At 46.3% G+C, this 23,488-nt stretch overlaps 2 protein-coding genes across 2 annotated transcripts; both read left to right on the plus strand.

Annotated features, from left to right (window-relative positions):
* The first annotated feature begins 13,474 nt into the window (after positions 1 to 13,474).
* On the plus strand, positions 13,475 to 15,091 carry LOC147988007 (uncharacterized). The gene is made up of 2 exons (XM_087540492.1): positions 13,475 to 14,820; positions 15,057 to 15,091. The coding sequence occupies exons 1-2, from the start codon at positions 13,587 to 13,589 to the stop codon at positions 15,089 to 15,091; spliced, it is 1,269 nt and encodes a 422-aa protein (XP_087396618.1). The 5' UTR covers positions 13,475 to 13,586.
* A 5,968-nt stretch (positions 15,092 to 21,059) lies between these two features.
* On the plus strand, positions 21,060 to 22,924 carry LOC125530678 (NAC domain-containing protein 30). The gene is made up of 3 exons (XM_048695073.2): positions 21,060 to 21,685; positions 21,860 to 22,173; positions 22,251 to 22,924. Exons 1-3 carry the CDS (start codon positions 21,502 to 21,504, stop codon positions 22,701 to 22,703), a joined length of 951 nt encoding a protein of 316 aa, XP_048551030.2. The 5' UTR covers positions 21,060 to 21,501; the 3' UTR covers positions 22,704 to 22,924.
* The last annotated feature ends 564 nt before the right edge of the window (positions 22,925 to 23,488 follow it).

The raw sequence follows: 23,488 nt of genomic DNA on the forward strand, positions 1-23,488 counted from the left end.
TCGATTGGTTTTTCGTGGATACGGAGGCTTGCGGCGGCGGAACTCCTGATCTAGGTTTCTTTTGGGGGGTTTCTAGATTTATAGGAATTTTTGGCGTCGGTTTCACGCAGGGGGGTCCACGAGTCAACGACAAGGCAGGGGCGCGCCCTCCACTCTTGTCATTGACTCATGACTCTTCTGTCCCAACTCTTTTGCTACGGGAGCTTCTTCTGGTTCATAAAAATTCACTGTAAATTTTCAACTCATTTGGACTCCGTTTGATATTCCTATTACGAAACTCAAAAACAAGGAAAAAACAGAAACTAGCACTGGGCTCTAGGTTAATAGGTTAGTCCCAAAAATAATATTAAATAGTATATAAATGCATATAAAACATCCAAGATCGAGAATATGATAGCATGGAACAATCAAAAATTATAGATAGGTTGGAGACGTATCAATAAGCTATGGAAACACTAGAACAAGCAAACTATGCATTGAAAACAGAATGTGTCAAAAACAGAACAGTCTCTAAAAACCTGAATTATGCTCATACTTCTGCAATTCAAAAAATTCTTAACAATTAGGAAAACGTAGGGAATTGGTATATCAATCATGTGTAAAAGAATCAGATCAACTCACATTCAAGTGATTTTAAACAATTCTGTTACTGGACGCAAAAATTTCTGTTTTTGCACAGAATCAAGTCAACTATCATCCACACTATCCCAAAGGCTTTACTTGGCACTTTATTCAAAACATAGCTATAAAACATGATTACTACACTTAATAATGTGAACACACAAAAAACAGTAGGTGTAAATGTTGGGTCGTCTCCCAACAAACGCTTTTCTTTAATGCCTTTTCAGCTAGGCACGATGTTTTCAATGATGCTCACATAAAATATAAGGATTGAAACCTAATGGGAGCATCATGAAGCATATGAAGAGCAAATTTAAGTGTAACCCACTTCCTATGCATAGGGTTTTTGTGAGAAAACAATTTATTGGAACAAGAATCAACTAGCATAGGAAGGCAAAACAAGCATGACTTCAAAAGTTTCAACACGTCGAGAGGAAACTTGATATTATTGCAATACCTACAAGCATATGTTCCCCTCTCATAATAATTTTCAGTAGCATCATGAATGAATTCAAAATATATCTATCACATAAAGGATTCTTTTCATGATCCACAAGCATAGAAATTTTATTACTCTCCACATAAGAAAAAGTATTCTCATGAATAGTAGTGGTAGCAAAGTCAATAGAATAACTATCATGAGATACTTGGTTGACATATCAAATTTAACATTAAAATTATGATGACGAGTTTCATGGTTATCATTATTCTTTATAGAATACATTTCATCACAATAATCATCATTGGTAGAAACTTTATTCTCATAATAATCAATTGAAACCTTTTCCAAAATAGTGGAATCATCATTAAATAAAGTCAGGACCTCTCCAAATCCACTTACATAATTATTACAATAAGATTCAACACCCTCCAAAATAGTGGGGTCACTACTTCCTAGACTTGGCACTCTTCCAAAACCACTTTCATCATTGTATTCATGATAAATAGGAGGCATGCTATCATCATAATAAATTTTCTCATCAAAACTTGGGCGACTAAAAATATCATCTTCATCAAACATAACATCTCCAAGCTTGTAGCTTTGCATATCCTTAGCATCATGGATATTCAAAGAATTCAAACTAACAACATTTCAATAATGCTCATCAGTCAAATATTTTATGCCAAACATTTTATTGAATTATTCTTCTAACACTTTGGCACAATTTTCGGCTCCATCATTTTCAAGAAATACATTGTAAAGATGAATAATCTGAGGCAAGCTCAATTCCATTTTTTGTAGTTTTCTTTTATAACCAAACTAGTGATAAAACAAGAAACTAAAAGATTCACTTGCAAGATCTAAAGATATACCTTCAAGCACTCACCTCCCCAGCAATGGCGCGAGAAAAAAGCTTGATGTCTACTACGCAACCTTCATCTTGTAGACTCGTGTTGGGCCTCCAAGCGCATAGTTTTGTAGAACAGTAGCAAATTACCCTCAAGTGAATGACCTAAGGTTTATCAATCCGTGGGAGGCGTGGGATGAAGATGGTCTCTCTCAAAGAACCGTGCAATCAAATACAATAAATCTCTTGTGTCCCCAACACACGCAATACAACGGAAAATTGTATAGGTGCACTAGTTCGATGAAGAGATGGTGATACAAGTGTAGTATGGATAATAGATATAGGTTTTTTGTAATGTTATAATATAAAAACAGCTAGCTAGCTAGTAACAAAAGTGAGAAAAACGGTATTGCAATGCTTGAAAACAAGACCTAGGGTTCATACTTTTACTAGTGCAAAATCTCTCAACAATGATAACATAATTAAATCATATGACAATCCCTCAACGTGCTACAAAGAGTCACTCCAAAATTCCTGTCGAAGAACGTAGGACGAAAACATGCATCAACCCCTATGCAAAGATTACCCCAATGTCACCTTGGGAATCCGTGAGTTGAGTGCCAAAAACATAAATCAAGTGAATCTATAGAACACCCCATTGTCACCACGGGTATCCACATGCAAGACATACATCAAGTGTTCTCAAATCCAATACTCAATCCAACAAAACGAAACCTCAAAGAGCAAGAATCAATTCATCACAAGAAGGTAGTGAGGGAAGAACACTATAAGATCCAAATATATTAACAAAGCTCACGGTACATCAAGATCGTTCCAAATGAAGAACACGAGAGAGAGAGAGAGCGGGAGAGAGAGAGAATAGAGAGAGAGAGAGACCAAACAGATAGCTACTGGTACATACACTCAGCCCCGAGGGTCAACTACTCCCTCCTTGTCATGGAGGCCGGCGGGATAATGAAGATGGCCTCCGGTGATGATTTCTCCCTTTGGCAGGGTGTTGGAACGGGGCCCCGATTGGTTTTTAATGGCTACAGAGGTGCGGTGACGGAACTACTCATCTAGGGTTCTTTTTAGGGGTTTTAGTATTTATAGGAATTTTTGGCGTCGGTCTCACGTCAAGGAGGTGCCTGAGGGGCCCACATGCTCGGGGGGCGCGCCCTAGCGGGTGGGCGCCCCCAGGCTTTTGGCTTCCTTGTCCACTTCCTAGCCCAGCTCTTGTGCTTCAGGGGTCTCTTTTGGTCCATAAAAAATCACTGTAAATTTTCAGGATATTGCAAGAACTTTTTTCCTGCACAAAAAACGACAACATGGTAGTTCTACTGAAAACAGCGTCAGTCCGGGTTAGTTCTAAGGAAATCGTACCAAAACCAAATAAAATTGTTGTAAACATGGCATGAATACTTCATAAATTATAGATACGTTGGAGACATATCAGACCCAAAAGTGACAATAGTTGCGATACTCTCCGAGGATGACTGTAATTTGAGGAGATCTTGCATTCACCATGTGTTAATGTTTTGCTCCGGTTATCTATTAAAAGGAGGTCTTAATGTACCTTACTTTTCTTATTGATCACACTGCGATGGGATGGTAGGACAAAAGATGTCATGCTATTTCTTAGTATAAGCACGTATGACTATATACGAAATACATGCCTATGTTACATTGATGAATTGGAGCTATTGTGTATCGCTCTAGTTTATGACTGTTACATGATGAATGTCATCCAACACAAATATCCATTACTGATCCTATGCCTACACTTTTCATATATTGTTCTTTCCTAAGTTAAATTGCTACTGTTGCTACTACTATCAAACTATCATACTACTGTGCCACTAAACACTTTTTACAGATATTTAGTTCTCCAGCTGTGGTTGAATTGAAAACTCAACTTCTAATACTTACAAATATTTTTTGGCTCCCCTTGTGTCGAATCAATAAATTTGGGTGAAATACTACATTCGAAGACTGTCACGATCCCCTATACTTGTGGGTTATCACTAGGATCTCATGATATTCCCATGCAAAACAACAAACATATTCTTTCAACAACTCGATCAACTGAGCATTATGATCTGCTCTCAAATTTGTGTTTACAAATGTCGGCCTAGGAATTGAACCATCTCCTATATCTATTTCTTCTAATGGACCCACCGACGTAAAACCTTGTCCAAGTTTATCCATCTAACTGTTCTATAGACTCGTACATATCGTTCTCACTGGACTGATATTATGTAAGTCGCTTGTAACCACTCAGAGTTAGGATCCATTTAAATACATTATACTTTGGAGCTGATTGGCACCAACCAGCTTTAAAGAAACAGGCACAATACCACTCTTTGTGGCACTGAGAAAATCAAACTCTGATAGGTCGCGTCCTGTCAAGAAAATAGCATTGCGATGTTGCCAATCCACCGATGCTTCGGCCAAAGCAATGCAAGACGAGTTATCCGCATGAATGACTTCCACTTCATTATCAACCCACTGACTTAAAAACTGGTGCATGGTAGAAGCACGCATTGGTTGGCATGACCCCAATCATGGCCTAATATAATGTTGTAGTTACCTTGCAGTTCGGCGACAAGGAACACAATAGCCAAAGTTTTGCTTCGAATTGTAAGCTACACATACATCACAATTTTGGCTTCAGTTTCTATATACCTTCAAATCCATTAAGCACCATATTGGTCTTTATCAACTCTTCGTCGGGCAAACCCGGTTTTTTGAAGACTGGATAGGATATGAGATTCACCACAGCACCACCATCAACAAGCATCCGAGTGAGCGGTGACCCGTTAGTATAACCTCTGAGATACAACAGTTTCAGGTGTGCCACTGGCTATTTTGGCTTCTGAAATATTGCATTTTTAGGACCAAAATCTAGTCGAGCCACTTCCCCTTCTTCATCTACAGCACGAAACTCAGTGGGTAAGTAATATGCCATATTAATATCCATACCTTCATGAACCGGTGTACACTCATAGTCCAACATACCATCTTCCTCCTCGGGCATGTCCACCAAATCTGAAATCTGTCCGAGTGAAGAGGAAGTAATAGGTGATGGAGACGATGCCATAGCTGCATCGTCCTCTTTTGGTGGTGTAGGTGCTGCTGTGATAGATGTAGAAGACGTTGCAACTTGTATTTGTTTAGGCTTCCTCACTTGTTTTGTAGGTACCATAGGCCAAGTGTCATTGAACAATTTATCCCTTTGTTTATCGGCCTCCTATTCCACCATCTCTTGATTCACTAACCTCTGCAGTTTCCTCTCTTGTGTCTTTGTTAGCCTTGGAGGACACCACTTTGACTGAGTGTATTTAGGATCTCTTGGCTTTGCATGGCTGGTGCTTGCTTCATGATCATTAGTGAGTGCTTTGGCGTGATAGCAAGTATCGCTGTGAGTGGTCTATCAAGGATGAAATCATACGTGATGCAAATGGAGGTACTGCTTTTGAGGTAGGTTCGTCGCCGGCATGAACACCTACCCCCCCCCCCTCCAGTCCTAGTGCTTTGAAGAGCATCCATTGAAGTAGGAAAAAGGAAGAAGGAGAAAAAGGTAGGATCCTTCCAAGGACACTAGTAGAAAACGGAGGTTTAAAACCGGTTCGTAAGGGCCTTTAGTGCCGGTTCTGTAACCGACACTAAAGTCTGGGCACTAAAGCCCGCCCCCCCCTTTAGTACCGGTTCGACACGAACCGCCACTAAAGGCCCACCACGTGGCATGAGCTCGCGCCGTGGCATGGGGGACCTTTAGTACCAGTTGGTGTTACCAACCGGTACTGAAGGGTTTTTTTATATTTTTTTTGAAAATTTTGGAAATTTTTTTTGATTTTTTTTCGATTTTCAATTTTCTGAATTGAATTATTTGATGATTTAGTCTCTAATCACCCCTCTTAACTGCTCAAGTGTGGATCACTCATTCCAAATCGTCTAACTTCCCGGTCGGTCACCCATCCTCTCACTCCCCCAGCCTGAGCACACTTAACTTCGGAGTTCTATCCCCCCTACTTTCCAAGTCTGCACTTGTTGTTTTCCTGACAAATGTAAGCTATCAATCCTATTAACCCTCAGCAGTTTAGCTTGAGCATTAGGTCACTCGTTTCACCATTTGAGTTTGAAACTATTATTCTAAAAAACAGTAATTATTTAGTAACACTAATATTTCTTCAATAATTTGGACCATAGTTTGACCAGATTTGACCAAAATTCAAAAAATTGAAATAATTATTTAGTAACACTAATATTCCTGAATAATTATGTAGTAACATTAATACTTCTTGAATAAATAGTTTGACCATAGTTTGACAAAAATTAAAAAAACCTGAAATTTGAGCATATTTTTTTCCTTTTGGAATTTGAGGATTCGCCAAAATTGCAAACAGGTCGTAGGCGGTCCAAATCAGATGCGGATTTTCATGCTGAATTTTTTGATATATTATACGTTTTTTTCCGACACCGTATGTAAAAGTTATAGCCGTTTTACATTTTCCCTACACTTTTTGCAAAGCATGTCCAAATTTAAGTTTTCAAATTTTCATAACTAGTAGGTGTAGTAATATAACTACCTCTCGAAGGATTTTATTTTCAGAAGTTTTTATCATTTTCTTTTGATTTTTTCAAAACTGAAATGGCGATACACGGGGGAGGGGGGGTAGAGTTTGAAAATTGCCCTATAGTCCCGGTTTGTGTCTCCAACCGGGACTATAGGTCAGACCCCTTTAGTCCCGGTTCATGGCACGAACTGGTACTAAAAGTTATCCCTTTAGTATCGGTTTGTGCCACGAACCGATACTAAAGGTGATCATGGGGCCCCGGCCTGACGCCAGCCTGCCACCACCCCTTTAGCACCGGTTCGTGGCACGAACAGGTGCTAAAGGTTCAACACGAACCGGCATTAATGCATAGCCGTTCGAACCGGCACTAATAGTGCCATTAGTACCGGGCCAAAATCAAACCGGGACTAATGTGTCTCACATTAGGTCCTTTTTCTACTAGTGTGACGAAGATGCATTTACTGCAGGAATTAGCAGCTAGAATCGATCGGTGTGAGTGAGAGTAATTGGCATTGACAAGCGCACACGTAAGCGTGTACATATATCATTGCTAATTCAGAGAAAAACAAAAAAGTTCCTAGTTAGTTCCTTAATTAGCTTGATTTTCCTTGAGCGAGTTGGGGAGGCATCTGGTTATGGCATCATCCCTTGGTAGCGATGGGTGCATGCACTTTACCAGTATAAGTAAACGAGCAGGGAGTCAATAATTAATCAACGAGCATGAAGATAGATGGATGGATGGAGCTCAGCCCTGTTCCCCGAATACTATACGGGACGCGCTAATTCGCATCATCTTTAACTACCATGAAAGTGATATGGCACAAAAAATATATTGTTGGACACTCAAAAAGGTTACTCCTTCCGTCTAGGTGTATAAGTTATCTTATGTTGTGCATCGCAACCAAGCCGTAGGGAAAAACGAGAGAACTTAATGTTTTTTTGCTAATTAATAGCATTGCATGCAATGAACTAACCACCACATTTTGTGTTTGATAGTTTCAAGTCCTTAAAAGCATGCACGGCCCACATCTCTTATTGGTTGATGAGTCACGAAACAAGAATCGAAATAGGTGTTAATATACCGTATCTAAGTGTTTTGAAAATATTTGATTTTCATAACGTGACTTATACACCTATGACGCTGGTTTCGTTTGCTCGATGCAAATGGAGCCGGGGCTTTGAGCCCTTTTCCTCTAAAAAAACTTATACACCTGAGCACTAAACAATAAAAGTGATCCAGTACAACCAGTTGGAGAGAGTATGTAGATGCCTATCTCTCTAGTAAGTTATTTTCATAAAAAAAGACTAAACAAATGTAATATTTTTTCAAGTCCCCTTGTTCCCATCCGGCTGTTCATTAATCATTATCCTATCGTACTCACGTGTACAGGACAGCAATCAACTCACGCCTCCGTCCACTGCCGGAAAAAGATAGCGAGCTAGGGACATGAAAAGAAAAGGACACCACACACACTGTTATAAAGCGATCGATCCATTTGATCCGTGGAGACCAACAGCACGCGTTCCGTGTGGAAATTCGACCAAACGGAGGAGAAGAGCAAAGAAAATTCTCGCTCGTTCCGAGCTTTAGCATGACCCAAATATAGCGTTAGTGCATAGCTCGGATTATTGGGTTGGGTGTCTTCTTATCCCTTTCGTACATAACGCTGCTCATAATGAAGAGTAACTTAGACTAGTAAGATGTATATATTATCAGTCCATATTACTATTTTTATAATGAATAGTGTTATACGAATGGTAACATATATGTCTTTATTTATTATTCGCTAGAGTAATTTTGCATTAAAAAACGCTATATGATGGTAACATATTATATTACTTCATTTGCCTTTCTGCTCATTAATTACTTATCATAACATCATTTTTCTTATATGTCATCTATGTTACTAGCTATATTACTCCCACTATAACCAGCCTAATTCACAGTTTTCCAGCCAATTAATCTGCAGATGGCACGTCCATTCAATACGTGAATGCTGCATTAATTATGCGGTGTGATGCTGCATGCATGCAGGCTGGTGAAGTGGCACAAATATTTGTTTATTCTTACGGAAACTGGCACAAATATTTTATTCTGCACACGGGTAGTAGTCTAAGTCATGCTCATGCATGCAAAAGGTAACCACTACCATTTCAACATGATTTGTTTGAGTTAAAGCCACGGTCATGAATATCTTCTAGAAGCTTTAAGTTTGATATACACTATCACGCAGATCTTCGAGAAGCTTTCAGACGTAGTATCTGTCAGTGTTGTAGGAATGGAAATCAAAACACATAGTGCAATAGACAAGGGAATCGACAAAGTGGACCGTCAAAGCGCCCGTATATATTTGGCTTTGGTGTTTGGACCATTTTACCTATTCAATGCGGTCCTGTGAATATCCTTGCACCAGTCCATGTGTTAGAATTCCGATAAACTGGTTGCAAACTTTGCAAGAGTCCGGTTATCTGCCTGGCCAATCAAAAGCCACCAGGTACCAAGATGGTTGAAGCCTTTTAGGCCACTGGTTGCTGCTGTTTAGGGAAAGACTAGCACGCGGCGTTGGCAGAAGGTTGACATGCATTAGCGGAAGGTGTTTGGCTAGTTAGAGGTTAGCATTTGGGGGAAGCATTTAACTCAATGTTGCATTTGATGGAAGGTGCTTTGATTCAACTTAGCATTTGGCAAAAGCATGAAGGCTTTGCTGGAAGTTAGTTGCTCTTTCTCTTGGTCTCTGTTGCTTTTGTTTAAGATGGTAGTAGCTTTTGCTATAAAATGTTTGAAGCATTTGACAGAAGCATTTTTGAAGTAACGGATGTGTCCCACGGTCAGACAATGCGTCTATTTTAGAAGATAGCGTTGGAGATGCCCGTATTTATATACCTAACAAATGCAAAGTGGGTTCGGATGGAACTATTAGATATAGGGACAGGCCGAAGGTCCCCACAAAAACCGATCAATTAGAGAGAGAATCATCAGAACACCGACCATCCTGCTTTGTACTATGCGGCAACAGGAAGGGATTGAGGACACACAAGCAAGCGTGCAAACCAACAGAAGAACAGACCACCAAAAAGAAACTAGAATGCTGATTGGACCCGTCTTTCCTTTTATTTGGTCATCTATCCAAGACTAACTTAATTAGCTACTCGATGTAGAAATTATATATCTAGAGGAGGACGAGGACAGAAAGCAGAAATCATCAAATGTTGAACATACTAGTATGAGCATGTGCTACTGCTACGTACTACTATTACTATCGTATTGTCGTAGAAACATGAAGCGAGACTAATCAACGGTGCAATAAAGATGGAGATCTTCCGAGATCCTGATGAAGGTAGAAAGAAGTTGTCTTGGATTCTTCTTTGACCAGTGACCAAGACGGGCGTACGCGGCGCGCTCGTTGTCGTCGTTGTCGCGTATCGCCATCATGTAACTTCCAGTGCAATAAATACGATATTGACTGCAGCTTATAAAAATGAATTTTATGTTTTCAAAATTATTTAATAATTCTTAATAAAATTATGTCATATTTTGTTTTTTCAAGTGAAATAATTTTCCCTAATTTAAATTTTAGCTTGAATTGGGCTCCAAATTTCAGACCTACAAGTATTTCGGACTCCACCGAAATATACGAAATTTCGGAAATTTCAATGAAATTTTGTTGAAATTTTGAACCCTAGTACTCCTCCCATCAGGAGCTACTGTATGCTCATTTGCTCCTCTAGAGAAAGAAAATAACACAATCGTTTAGAAGCCACTTGGGTATCTATCAAGATCTGGGAGTGACTGGCATCTATACTCATTCATCGGTGCACGCATATAGGCTGGAAGGATTGAATGTGTGGCCATGCATTGCACACTCCATCAATGGACTGTTCAACTCTGCAGTAGCTTTCTTATCTTGCTTGGCAGCGATGGGCGCATGCACTTTAGAGGCCAAGGGCATGAAGATCGATGAGTATCCATCTCTCCCCTGTTCACGCCAGTCCAGCCGGTTCCGGAAATGCAGGACGCGTGTATTTCCATGGTTGCATTTCAGCTAGCCTAGCTTTAAATCAGTTAGCATCCATCGGTTTCTTGCAAAGCGAGACAAAAGGTTTGGCAAGTTATACATACATAGCCTCAGTGTAAGAAGATGATTTGTGGCACGCAGGTGAGAGGAAAAGCATTTTTCTCGGGCATTATGGACCTGACGATTGTATCAAGATTCGAAAGTTTGGCTATTCCCCTGCATTTGTCTAGGCATTATTTACCTTAGGGTAGGGGTGAGAGACTGCATGCTCTTAACCAACCCCATCTTTCATGTTTTCAATTTTGACTATAAAATTTGAATTCATTATATCTTTGAAACAAGACCACTCTGGAATTTGATTTGACAAGTTTTAAAAACGGTATCAAGTATGAATTAGTAAACTTTGAGGAAATGAAGGATTTATTCACTAAGTTTCAAATATTAAAGTTTAAACATAATATTTGAAACTTGGCAAAAACATAATATTAGGAATATCAAGCTTCAATATTTGAAACTTGCAAAAAAAAAATAGAACTTGCTTATCATATATATCATATAAACTAAAGAGAGTGATCCGCGTTGTTTTAATTATCTTACCATGGAACCTATCCACCTCAGCTATCTGCCACATCACCAAATGGAAGCGGTTAATCAATCATGTTATGTTACCAATAAAGTCGGTAGTTCTACAATTCTCGCAAGCCAATTCGTTCCAGATGGATTTTTAACAAAACGTAGAGAGCATGTGAGGCGGAAGAACTCAACTTCTTTTTCTCAATGATGTTCGGTGTGGACAGTTATTCTTCCCGGTCTCCCTTGGCTCATATATCGCTTCTAGTATGAACGCCAACTTATTTAGCATATAAGTTAGAATGTTGGGTATTTAATCCTCACATCATTCAACAACATTATTCTACATAAATTATTTATTTGTTGTAAAAAATAATTTTCATCAAGTTTACATAATGTGGACTTGAACATACAAATTGATTTATCTTCAGATAAATCAGATGATGCCTGAGTAATTTCATTGGAGGTAGAGGCTTGGACCAATGACTTAATTATCTCACGGGTCCATCTTTGGATATAGATGTTACACATCATTTTCCTGTGGAATTGTATACAATTGAAGTTGTGTGAGTTCTTCTGCCTCACATGCTTCCATGACTAATGTTTGAGCATGTTCTTTTATAGGTTCCTCACATATTTTTCTGACCATTTTAGTGCATAGTCTTTAATCGACTTCAACTTTCTTAGCAAATTGTACCTGCCACGCAACACTATGTGTGGTTTCATCTAGTATATACAGAACCAGACAAGTTTTTCTCTAGTTTTCTCACTCACTATCGTAATGATGCCCTAAATATCTTGTCCATGCCGCTTAGCTGTGGCGCGGATCGGGACACCGTCGACATCTACATTGCAGATCTTCGAACATTGGCTCATTGCTTGGCGCCGCTGCTCCCCCCTCAACCACCAGAGCAGGATTAGATCATTGCTTCACCGACTCATCGAGGCTTCGCACCGACTCTCCTCCTTTCATTTATGTTCTCTTGGGCTTGTTGAGCTATGCCCTCAACAAGTAATTTTAACATGCTCCCTCTTACCCCCTCTTTTCACATGCGAGGTCAGATGGTAAGAGCTAACCAGACCTGTACTTAATCAAATCAATGCATCAGATCTATTATGTATTCTTACCTTTCATGTGAAAAGAGTATATAAGAGGGAGCATGCTGAAATTTTCCTCAGCATTAACCTCGCGTACCTTGTTCGTTTGCTACTTGTGTGGTGTGTGCGTTGTGCGGGATCCTTGTATGCTATTGTATGGCTCTGATGGATTGCTTTATATATATAAAGCGGGGCAAAAGCCTTTTATGGTAATATCTTGTCCATGCCTTGATGATTCAATGGTGAAATTTTGCTTGATTTCTCATTAATAAAAGAATTTTTGGTTGTTTTCTCAGTAATTTGTTTACAAAACAATTATACTAGTCGTATTCAATTGAAAGATCCATCCACCCCAAAGAGGATAGCGATGGGGTGAGGAACAGACCGTACCGTGTCATGACACCACGTACGGGTCCCGTGTTGAATCTGTTAGTCCTGGATTGAAACTAAAACTGAAAAATGACACTGCATGTTACATGTTGAATTTTAGTTACCATGCATAAACTTAACTATTTTTTTGGCGAAGGAGAAACTTAACTATCTAGAGGAGCAACCGACACAAGACGAATATGTTGAGTGGTCCAAAAGTAGTTGTCAGTCGAGATTGGCCTTTAACTGTTGCGTTGATGAACGCGATCACTGCGCCACTGTTCGTAGCTCGGACCACGACACCACGACGATACAGAACCTAGACACATGTCCACACCCTACACCACCACGATTCTGCGCCAGGTTTGGCTCAAAGCTTTTCCCCCTTTTTTTTCTTCATCAACTTCAACCTGTGGAAACGTATACGTACACACTGATCCTGACATACATAGAGCTACTGTCGGTCCGTACAGTCTGCTCGACCAAAATTAATCTTCTGAGTGACACTGTCCGTGGAGGTAGCCACTGTCTGCGTACGTGATCTGGACCGTGCATGCTCTGCTCAATTAATATTAACTCGTAACATCTCACTTTTTATATATCAATATATAGCTAGTACTCCATCACTGATTAGCATCGCAATCACAGCGCCACACGCTTTTTCAGTTTTGTGTACGTCTCACAACTTGCATCCATCAGTATTGTTAGACTATACTTGTAGCCTGTACCGTACGTGCTCCTGATGTATTTGTACGAGCATGTACGGTCAGCTGTAGTGCCCGATCGTGCAGCCAGTTCTCTCCCTGTAGTGGCGCACGATCGCAGGACGTGGGACTCCCCATGATCTCTCTCGGCAGCTCATCCAACTGTATATATCCCTGCCAAGAGCATAATCAAAGTGTGTGCGTTTTCCCCCCTAATTTCTCTGCTAAATATGGTATCAGATACCGCTGACGAGCACAACACCTTTGCACCTGTCTCCGATCTTCCTTCCACTGCCATGGAGGACGCCGGCGATCCCGCCGCCCTCCACACCGCTTCCCCTGATGCGGGTGCACCCGCGCCCCCGTCCCCTGCAGCGCCATCACCACCCCTCGCTGTTCTCCCTACGCCCGCTCCAGTCGCTGCGGCACCACCGCCTCCGGTGGTTTCCTTCTCCATCCTCCAAACCGTGGACATTCGGCGTCATGTCCCGGTCACCCTGGACCTCCTTTCCGGCAACTACACTCAGTGGCGGCGCCATTTCGACACCGTCATCGGCATGTTCGGGCTCGGTGACCACATCGACCCCGAGGCCGTGCCGCGTCTGGACCACCCCGAGTGGCTCATGGCTGATCACGTCGTCGTGCACTGGCTGTACTCCACCATCTCCCCCGAGCTTCTCGACGCCGTCATGCACCCCGAGGACACGGCGATCAACGTGTGGACCGTCATCGACGGCATCTTCCGCGACAACAACCTCGCGCGCGGTCTACGTCGATGCCGAGTATCATGCTGCTGTCCAAGGCGACCTCTCGGTGATGCAGTACCGCACCAAGCTCAAGACCTTCACCGACCAGCTCCGTGATCTGGGCCAACCCGTGACGGAGCCGCGCCAGGTGTTCCATCTTCTGTGCGGCCTCAACCGCCAGTTCCACGCCGTCATCCCGCACATCACGTCGCAGTCGCCGTTGCCATCCTTCCTGCAGGTGCGTTCCTTCCTGCTCCTGGAGGAGCATCGTGCCGAGCAGACTGCTTGCATTCAGTCCACTCACGCGCTCATTGCCGGTCGCGGCTCTGCTCCTGCGCCTCCCGCGCCGGCCAACCCTCCTCCAGGGCGCGGGTGCGCGCGTCGCCGTGGCCGCGGCGCCAACGGCCACCCCGCTTCTCCGGAGCCCCCGCTACCTCGTCCTCCGACGGTTCCCGCGCCGGCCCCTGGCGCCAACTCCTGGACCGGCCTCGTCCAGGCATGGCCCGTGGCTTGGTGTGCCCCCGGCGCCGGCGTGCTCGGGCCGCGGCCAGGTACTCCGCCCCAACAGGCGATGTACGCTGCCCCATCCACGCCGATGGCGCACCCACTTGCCTACGGTTCCCCTAGCGCCCTCCCGCCTGGTTACGGTGCACCGCCCGTCCACAACATCGCGGCGGCTGGGCCGTCCACGTCTCCGTCGCCCGCATGGGACATGGCATCTCTGCAAGCTGCCCTCCACGCTGCCAACTCAGGCGCCTCTTCGTCCGGCACGACACAACAGGAGTGGTACCTCGACTCCGGGGCTGCATCTCACATGTCTTCCTCGCCGGGTAATCTCCTCTCTGTTCGTCCTTCTACTTCCCTCTCTCATATCATTGTCGGCAGTGGGGAGTGTCTGCCCATCACCCATGTCGGTGTCGGATCCCTCATCACCGGCACGTCCCCCATTCAGCTTCGCAACGTCGTTGTTTGTCCATCTTTGATTAAGAATCTTCTGTCTGTCCGGCAGCTTTGCCGCGACAATCCCGTTTCTGTTGAATTTGACAAATATGGCTTCTCTGTTAAGGACCTTCGAACCAGGGCGGTGATCCTCCGCTGTGACTCCGGCGGTGATCTGTATCCGGTCGGCGGCTCGTCGCGGTCCCCTACGTCTCCATTCGCTGGCGCTGTCACTACTGACCTATGGCACCAACGGCTTGGGCACCCCGGAGCTTCTTCGTTGCGCCGCCTCTCTCCCAGTCTGTCGCCGGAGTTCACCAAGTCTGCACCGCATGTGTGCACGGCGTGTCGCCTGGGCAAGCACACGCGCTTACCTTTTCAGTCTTCCCGTAGTTTCAGTATGTTTCCTTTTCAGATTCTGCATCTCGATGTATGGACATCCCCGGTTGTAAGCGTCTCCGGTTATCAGTTTTATTTGGTCGTGCTTGATGATTATACACATTATACATGGACCTTCCCTCTCAAACACAAATCTGAAACTATTGCCATTTTGATTGATTTCTTCGCTTACATTCAGACGCAGTTTCAGCTCCCTGTTCTTGCCTTTTAGACTGACAACGGCCGTGAGTTCGATAACTCTGCCGTCCGTGCACTACTTGCTCGCCATGGCACTCATCTTCGCCTGTCGTGTGCCTACACAAGCCCACAGAACGGCAAGACCGAGCGCACGCTTCGCACGCTCAACGACGGCGTGTGCGCGCTCCTGCTCCATGCGGCCATGCCGCCCCGCTTTTGGGCCGAGGCTCTCAGCACGTTCACTTACCTGCTGAACCGCCGCCCTTGCCATTCCAGTGCACCGCGCTCCCCGCATGAGCTGCTGCTCGGCGTACCACCAGATTACTCCCTCCCGCGTGTGTTCGGCTGTTTGTGTTTCCCCAACCTCATAGCCACTTCACAACATAAACTCGATCAGCGCTCGGCCGCGTGCATTTTTCTTGGCTACCCACCGGACCACCGCGGCTACCGCTGCTACGAACCCACCTCGCGTCGTGTCTTCACATCCCGGCATGTGGTCTTCCATGAGCATGTGTTTCCATTCGCCACGACACCGGCCTCTAACACGGCGCCCGCTGCACCAAGGGCTCCGCCCACTATCTTGCAGATGTTGCCGGCTCCTCCACCGTCGCCGGCGCGCGCTCCCACCACTCCTTCCTCGTCGGGTGTTCACTCGCCGCCTGTCGAGCCTGCTTGTGCTGAACGGCACACGCTCCCCGCGTCCACCTCATCAACACGCGCGTCGACTGCTACTTCGCCGAGCTCGTCTGCCTCTTCGTGCGACGCCTCTAGCAGCTCGGGCGCCACTGGGAGCGTGGCCAGCAGCTCTTCATCAACCTCTGCTGCTGCCTCGCCCCCCGCCTGCCTCATGCCGTCGTCTCCGCCGCGCATGGTCACCCGTGCCCAGCTGGGCATCTTTCGGCCCAACCCGAAGTACTACGACGCCGCCGTCGCCACCACTGCACCGGCCATCTCGCCCGTCCCAGCTCGGTTCGCGTGGCTGTGCGCGATCCCAATTGGTTGGCGGCCATGCAGCAGGAACACGACGCGCTCGTCCGCAACCGGACTTGGGAGCAGGTTCCACGACCTCCTGGCGCCAACCTCATCACAGGGAAGTGGGTGTTCAAGCACAAAACAAACTCCGACGGCTCTTTGGATCGGTACAAGGTCAGGCGGGTCGTGCGCGGCTTCCGCTAGCGCGCCGGCATCGACTACAGCGAGACCTTCTCCCCCGTTGTCAAGCCGGCCACGATCCGCACGGTGCTCACCATCGCTGCCTCGCGGGGGTGGCCTGTACACCAACTCGACGTCTCTAATGCCTTTCTCCACGGCACGCTCTCGGAGGAAGTGTACTGCCTGCAACCCGCCGGCTTCATCAACCCCGAGCGTCCACAACACGTCTGCCGGCTCGCCAAGTCCCTCTACAGCCTCAAACAGGCTCCGCGCGCCTGGTTTCTTCGGTTCGCTGGCTTCGTCACCTCCATCGGCTTCGTTGCCACACGCTCAGACTCCTCGTTGTTCGTCTTCCACCACGGCGAGGACACGGCGTTTCTTCTGCTCTACGTGGATGACATCGTCTTGACCGCCTCGTCCACAGCTGCTCTTCGCCGCATCATCGCCCGGCTCACCGGCGAGTTCGCCATGAAGGATCTTGGCGCTCTCCACTTCTTCCTCGGCATCCGCGTGACCCGCACAGCTGCTGGCTTTTTCCTCTGCCAACAGCAGTACGCTGAGGACCTCGTCGAGCGCGCCGACATGGACACATGCCACCCTTCACCGACGCCCATTGACACCAAGGCCAAGTTGCCCGCCTCCGACGGGCCCCGTGTCGACGACCCCTCTGCCTACCGCAGCATTGAGGGGCGGCTGCAGTACCTCACCATCACATGCCCGGAGATCGCCTACGCCGTCCAGCAGATTTGCCTGCATATGCATGATCCCCGCGAGTGTCATCTCGCCCTGGTCAAGCGTGTGCTCCGATATGTGCGTGGCTCGCCGTCGCTAGGTCTCCATCTTCGCGCCTCCTCGATGCTGGATCTTCGCGCCTCCTCCACGCTGGATCTTCGTGCCTACACCGACGCCGACTGGGCTGGTTGCCCAGACACGCGCCGCTCCACGTCGGGCTTCTGCGTCTACCTCGGCGACGCACTCGTCTCTTGGTCCTCCAAGTGCCAGGCGACCGTCTCTCGCTCCAGCGCGGAGGCCAAGTATCGCGGCGTCGCGAATGCCATCGCGGAGTGCGTCTGGCTGCGACAACTACTCGGCGAGCTTCTCCTGCCCGTGCACAAGGCCACGCTGGTGTACTGCGATAACGTGTCGGCGGTGTACCTCTCCGTCAACCCAATCCATCATCGCCGGACCAAGCACGTCGAGCTCGACATCCACTTCGTGCGAGAACGTGTGGCCCTTGGCGAGTTCCGTGTTCTTCACATCCCCACGCGGCAGCAGCTCGCCGACGTCATGATCAAAGGATTGCCCTCGGACATTTTCTCTGAGTTCAGGTCCAGTTTTTGCGTCGCCGGCGACGATGTCACGACTTGGGGGGGGGGGGGGGGGGTGGTGTTAGACTATACTTGTAGCCTGCACCGTACGTGCTCCTGATGTATTTGTACGAGCATGTACGGTCAGCTGTAGTGCCCGATCGTGCAGCCAGTTCTCTCCCTGTAGTGGCGCACGATCGCAGGACGTGGGACTCCCCATGATCTCTCTCGGCAGCTCATCCAACTGTATATATCCCTGCCAAGAGCATAATCAAAGTGTGTGAGTTTTCCCCCCTAATTTCTCTGCTCAACAAGTATGTACTATAAACCGAGTTAACTATGATTTGTGTATTCTACCCGCTCAGCCCAATGCAGCCGTAACGTAGGATGCAAGCAACACAGTGGAGAAATATACACACAGCTTGCAGTGGTACGTACGTTGCACCCTTGTCTGCCACTGTTGGATTTCTATTAGCGCTAATTAACTATCTGACCTAAGCCATTTGTTTATTTTGTTGCTGCCTTTTCCCAGAAGTGCACTTTGCAGCTTTTTTTTGTTTGAGAGCGCCAATTGGTCTGGTGCATGAAAAAAAATCATGTCAGTTCAAATCTAACGGCTGGTGTGTTTCTTCTTGGTCGTGCCAAATTCTTCCACCTTTGAACGATCAAGCGCCGGCTAGGATGCCTGCTGCCACCATCCACAGCCGGCCACGCCCCACGTCAACCTCTGACTCCCTTCCAACTGGGATGCCCCTGTTGCGACGTCCCGGGCCTCGTCGGCCGGCGTCCCTGCGACGTGTGGAAAATCGACTGACTGAAATCGCAACTTCGGGCAAGTTTCCTGACAAACAGCAAAACCCTTGTTAATTTATTGATCCACTACTATTCTCTGTCTGGTGGTGCCCATACAGTCCTACAATTGGTTAGATTATGAACGGATGGCGGCTCAAATTAACTAATCAGGTAGGCTTGAACCTTTTCAAGTCACTTGAGTACGTAATTTGCAACAAATGTTGTATGGATCCGTCTAATCTATGCATAAGATACGAAGCATGCAGCGGCATGTCCTGATCAATAGATCGAAATGGGCGGCCACGGGCATGCATATGCCATGATGTGCACAATCTTGGCAAGTAAATCCCAGATTGAGTAGAAGCATTGCCAGACAGCGACAACTCACAAATTCTACCGTCAAATATACGGTACAGTATATAGTGGCTATGTAGTATTTCTAGTGCTGTATAAAGGCAGTAGGACATGACCACTAAAAGGAAGAGATAGTGAGGCAGGATGGAGATGCAATGATTTGCTGCGCACTGCCCGAGGATGATTCGCTCGCCGGCAGCAGGCCCACCAGTAAGTGCCTCCGATTTTCACAAGGAATCAATTTGTGTATATCCACATTTCCTCATTGTATCTGCACCCAGAGTCCCAGACCAACGTGAGATTGAGCTAGGCCTAGGCTAACGTGTGTTGCAAGCAGGGAAGATTTTTTTTTTCGAAAAGGGGGGCTCCCCTGCCTCTGCATCAGAGTGATGCATACGTCCATCTTATTAACCAAATAACAAAATGTGCCAACAAGGTTCCAAAGTCTCCAGCTTAAAGAAAGAAAAAAGATAAATGCAGCTCACACAGAGCGAAAAGAGGCTAGACACAGAAACTAGCCAGGGAAAGGTGCCACAACCGGCTGGCTAAATAGGAAAACTAATTGCCTATCCTATTATATGACCGTCATTCAAATCGGTTGAAGATATCCCGAGCTACCATCTCCCAACGGATAGATTCGGCAAGCAGGAAAGATAGATAGTCATTCTTGCACACCAATATAACGGCGGCGGGAAAGCTAGCTAGCTACTTGATCAGTTGAGAGGGCCTGATGCAGACCGACAGACAACCGAAATATGCTACTCCATGGATTAGTGAGTGGGGGTGGTCGCTGCTCGCCAATTAGTCCATCTTCTTCTTCTTAGCCGACCAAATCGACAGCCACCACCCCCACCACCACCACACCCTGGCTAGCCGTGTAGCCACCCCCACGCGCAATCCAGGGCTTTTCACTCACTTGTAGAAGAGATCGATTAGCCCGGCTCCGGCCTGCTCGCTATGTGTGTCTCTAACCCGTCACCGTCAGTGCAAAAATCAACTGGTGGATGTGATCAGCCAGGGATGTGCGTGCTTCCAATCCAGTCCTTCAAGCTTTCTTTAGCTACCAACCTCATTCTTACTTACTAGTACTGCAATTGCAATTGAGCGCCTCACAAGAAGCTGTTAAACCTCGTTTCCCAGCTGCTTAGTTGCATCTTCTACTCGGTTTGGTTAGTCCCCACCCTATGATATCATATGGTTCTATTTGTATGTACTCCTATGTACTTTGCATCTCAATTATTTTGTTTGGTTGAGGGCAACCAGCGAGTTCTGTACACGCTAGCTAGTCATGAGTCATTGCCGACCGATGAGCCCGGCTACTCTTAGTGCAGTGTGGTACCACCAGCTAGCTAGTACGTACTTCCATGTATAGCTAGATTGCTCTAGGATATGCTACTAGACGGGAAGAGGAGGGGACAATATGCACTTGCATGCTAAAGTGACAACCATATTCCCGCACGTACTCTGTGTTGAGCTTGAATTGAGGTTGAAATTCGTCTCTGCAACCATAGTCCTGCTTGATCATAGTACATGGATGTACCTCCGAAACCATATTCCTCTGCTGGTACTCATAGTACGACGATGCAGTCGAGCTGAGCCTGAAAAATTCGTCTCTGCGAGACCTTTACGTACATACCTGTAGTTCAGTCGTCTAGTCCACCACAGAATTGACCAGAGACCCAATCTTCTCTCTCTAACCATAGTGTAGGGTACGTGTCTAGTACCAGTAGGCCGGCGCAGAAAAATGATGGAAACTACAGGGAGAGAGGTGGTGGTGGATGTGTGGAGGGGAGACTAATCCTGAAGTGCACTCAAAGAAACATGCTGGCTGGCGTTTGCATTCATGCCCCTAAAAGCTTCACTCTCACAGCTATATGCAGGTCCTTTTCATTCCTCTTTTCTCTTCTATCTTCTTCCATTCCCACTTTACAAACAAGCTATACTAGACTACCCACATTCCATGCCATCAAGTGCTTGCAATCAGCCTAGATTACAATTGTACTTTGTCCTCAGAAAATAGATCCAGGACATGATTGCTGTAGATAGATAGACAGATTTGGTGTGGGCTATATAGGGTGCTAGAGCTAGATTACAGTATAAATAGCAGCTCATGTGAGCGTGCGCATACCTACGTGTGCTCTGCTCTGCTTGCTGTCAAGAGTCTGTGCTCACCTCTCATTGCAGTGTTGCACGAGTGCGCCAGCCAGCAGCCATGATCCTTCTCTAGATCTTTAGCTATCTACAAAGATCCTTTTCACCTTCGTTGGTCCACACGCATACAACATATATACACCTCCACACATGCATCTACTAGTACTAAGTCGAAAAGGTTGTGCGCTTGATTTCAGTTCAGAAGACATCGAGCTAGCTTGCTACCAGGCAGGAAGGTAGATGCTAGCAATGGACCAGCACCATCAGCAGGAGGAGTCGTGTGTTCCACCAGGATTCAGATTCCACCCCACAGAGGAGGAGCTGGTGGGGTACTACCTGGCCAGGAAGGTGGCCGCCCAAAAGATCGACCTCGATATCATCCAGGAGGTTGATCTCTACCGGATAGAGCCATGGGACCTCCAAGGTAAATATACATCTGAATTTTGGCAGTTCGTTTTGTAATTTTACTCTCTCCATTTCTATTTTGAACTGAAACCATGACAAGTAGGAGTAGTATTTTGGAACTGAGGGAGTACATACATAGTGTTCTAGTGAGGTGGTGATTCAAGTTGAATATTAACAATAATGGATGGTGCAGAGAGGTGCGGCGGCGGCAGGGGAGGACGGGGAGCGCGTCAGGTGGCGGCGGAGGACGAGCAGTCGTCGGAGTGGTACTTCTTCAGCTTCAAGGACCGCAAGTATCCCAGCGGCACCCGCACCAACCGCGCCACCGCGGCCGGGTTCTGGAAGGCCACCGGCAGGGACAAGCCGGTCATGTCATCGCGGAGCCACGGCGTGATCGGCATGAGGAAGACGCTGGTGTTCTACAGGGGCCGGGCACCCAACGGTAGGAAGACCGACTGGATCATCCACGAGTACCGCCTCCAGACCAACGAGCACGCCCCCACACAGGTACGTAATTCACTTGTTCTTCCTCTGCTTCTTCTTGAGAATTTGGCGTTGATGGTGAGGATGTTGACGGTGTGCAGGAGGAAGGCTGGGTGGTGTGCCGAGCGTTCCAGAAGACCACCCCGAACCAGAGGCCGTCCTACATCTTCCCTGCATACGCTGCCACTCCGGGCCTCGGGAGCTACTACGACGCGAGGCCTTGGCTGCACGGCCGAGGCGATGACCTCCCCTACCTTCAGAGCGCCGCGGGAGCTACAGGAGCCGGCGGCCTCGGCTTCCCCGGCCAGGGAATCCAGTACTCTGACGACGTGCTGGAGTCCAAACAGAGTCTTTTCAACAACATCCCGCAGCTCATTGAGAGCCCGCCGATGACCACCGCCGTTGCCGGTGGTGGCGACGCGGGCTATGACATCGTGCAGCAGGGACAGGGAGCGGCCGGCATCGACTGGAACTTCCTGGACAGCCTGCTATCCACGTCGCAGCTGCACGAATACTCTGCTACTGCTGCGTCACAGCTGCACCTAGAGCAGTGAAGTAGAGTTAGCAGACATACCGTAGCAGCATCGATTTCATTGTATACATGATTTTCTAATAATTAGTATCATTTATTACAGATAGTAGATGATGTCCATGTGCATCTGTTGCACTGGACACTTGGTTGTACCTAGATAGGCTACTCTGTTTCACTTACTGAGTCCATGTGTCTACTGTAGATCACTCTGTTCCACTTACTGAATATATGTGTTTCATCGTAGGCTACTCTGTTTCACTTGGTAAATTTCAGGGACAGTTTGTTTATCGTAGGCATGATTCGCTAATCGTACTCCACTAGTACAGAGCACAGGCAGTATAGAGCCTAGATGACACTTGTACCTTAGCATAACAGTGTGTGTTCTACTTTACAGCAGACACACAGAGCACACTGTTTCACTCGTTGATGAATTTGTTGAGCAGCTGATCATCATCACTCAGTAGTATATGTTTCACTCAGTGAAGAACTTTTCATTTCGCCATACGCGTGATATAACTTTGCTTGATCTTTCTGGGCCGTTCACCAACGGTTAACTAAATGTGTGATGTGCCCACGCGGATTAGTTAACATCGATCGAGCGTGATAGTGAGTGGATTAATTGAGTTTCCCTGTCAATCGTCTTTTCTGGTGTAACATATTTACGCGTCATGAGATTGTAAGTTTGAATCGTAATTAAGTTGAGATGGAGACAGATGGATGGGTCTCCTACTCACCATCTATAGTCAACAAAGTGACAGGGACTAGCACTGCCTTGATCAAGCTTTTAAATCTAGGCCAATATGTCAC

This window comes from Triticum urartu, chromosome 2A (genome assembly GCF_056163025.1).
Source record: "Triticum urartu cultivar PI428250 chromosome 2A, HENAU_Tu73, whole genome shotgun sequence".
Lineage (NCBI taxonomy): Eukaryota > Viridiplantae > Streptophyta > Magnoliopsida > Poales > Poaceae > Triticum > Triticum urartu.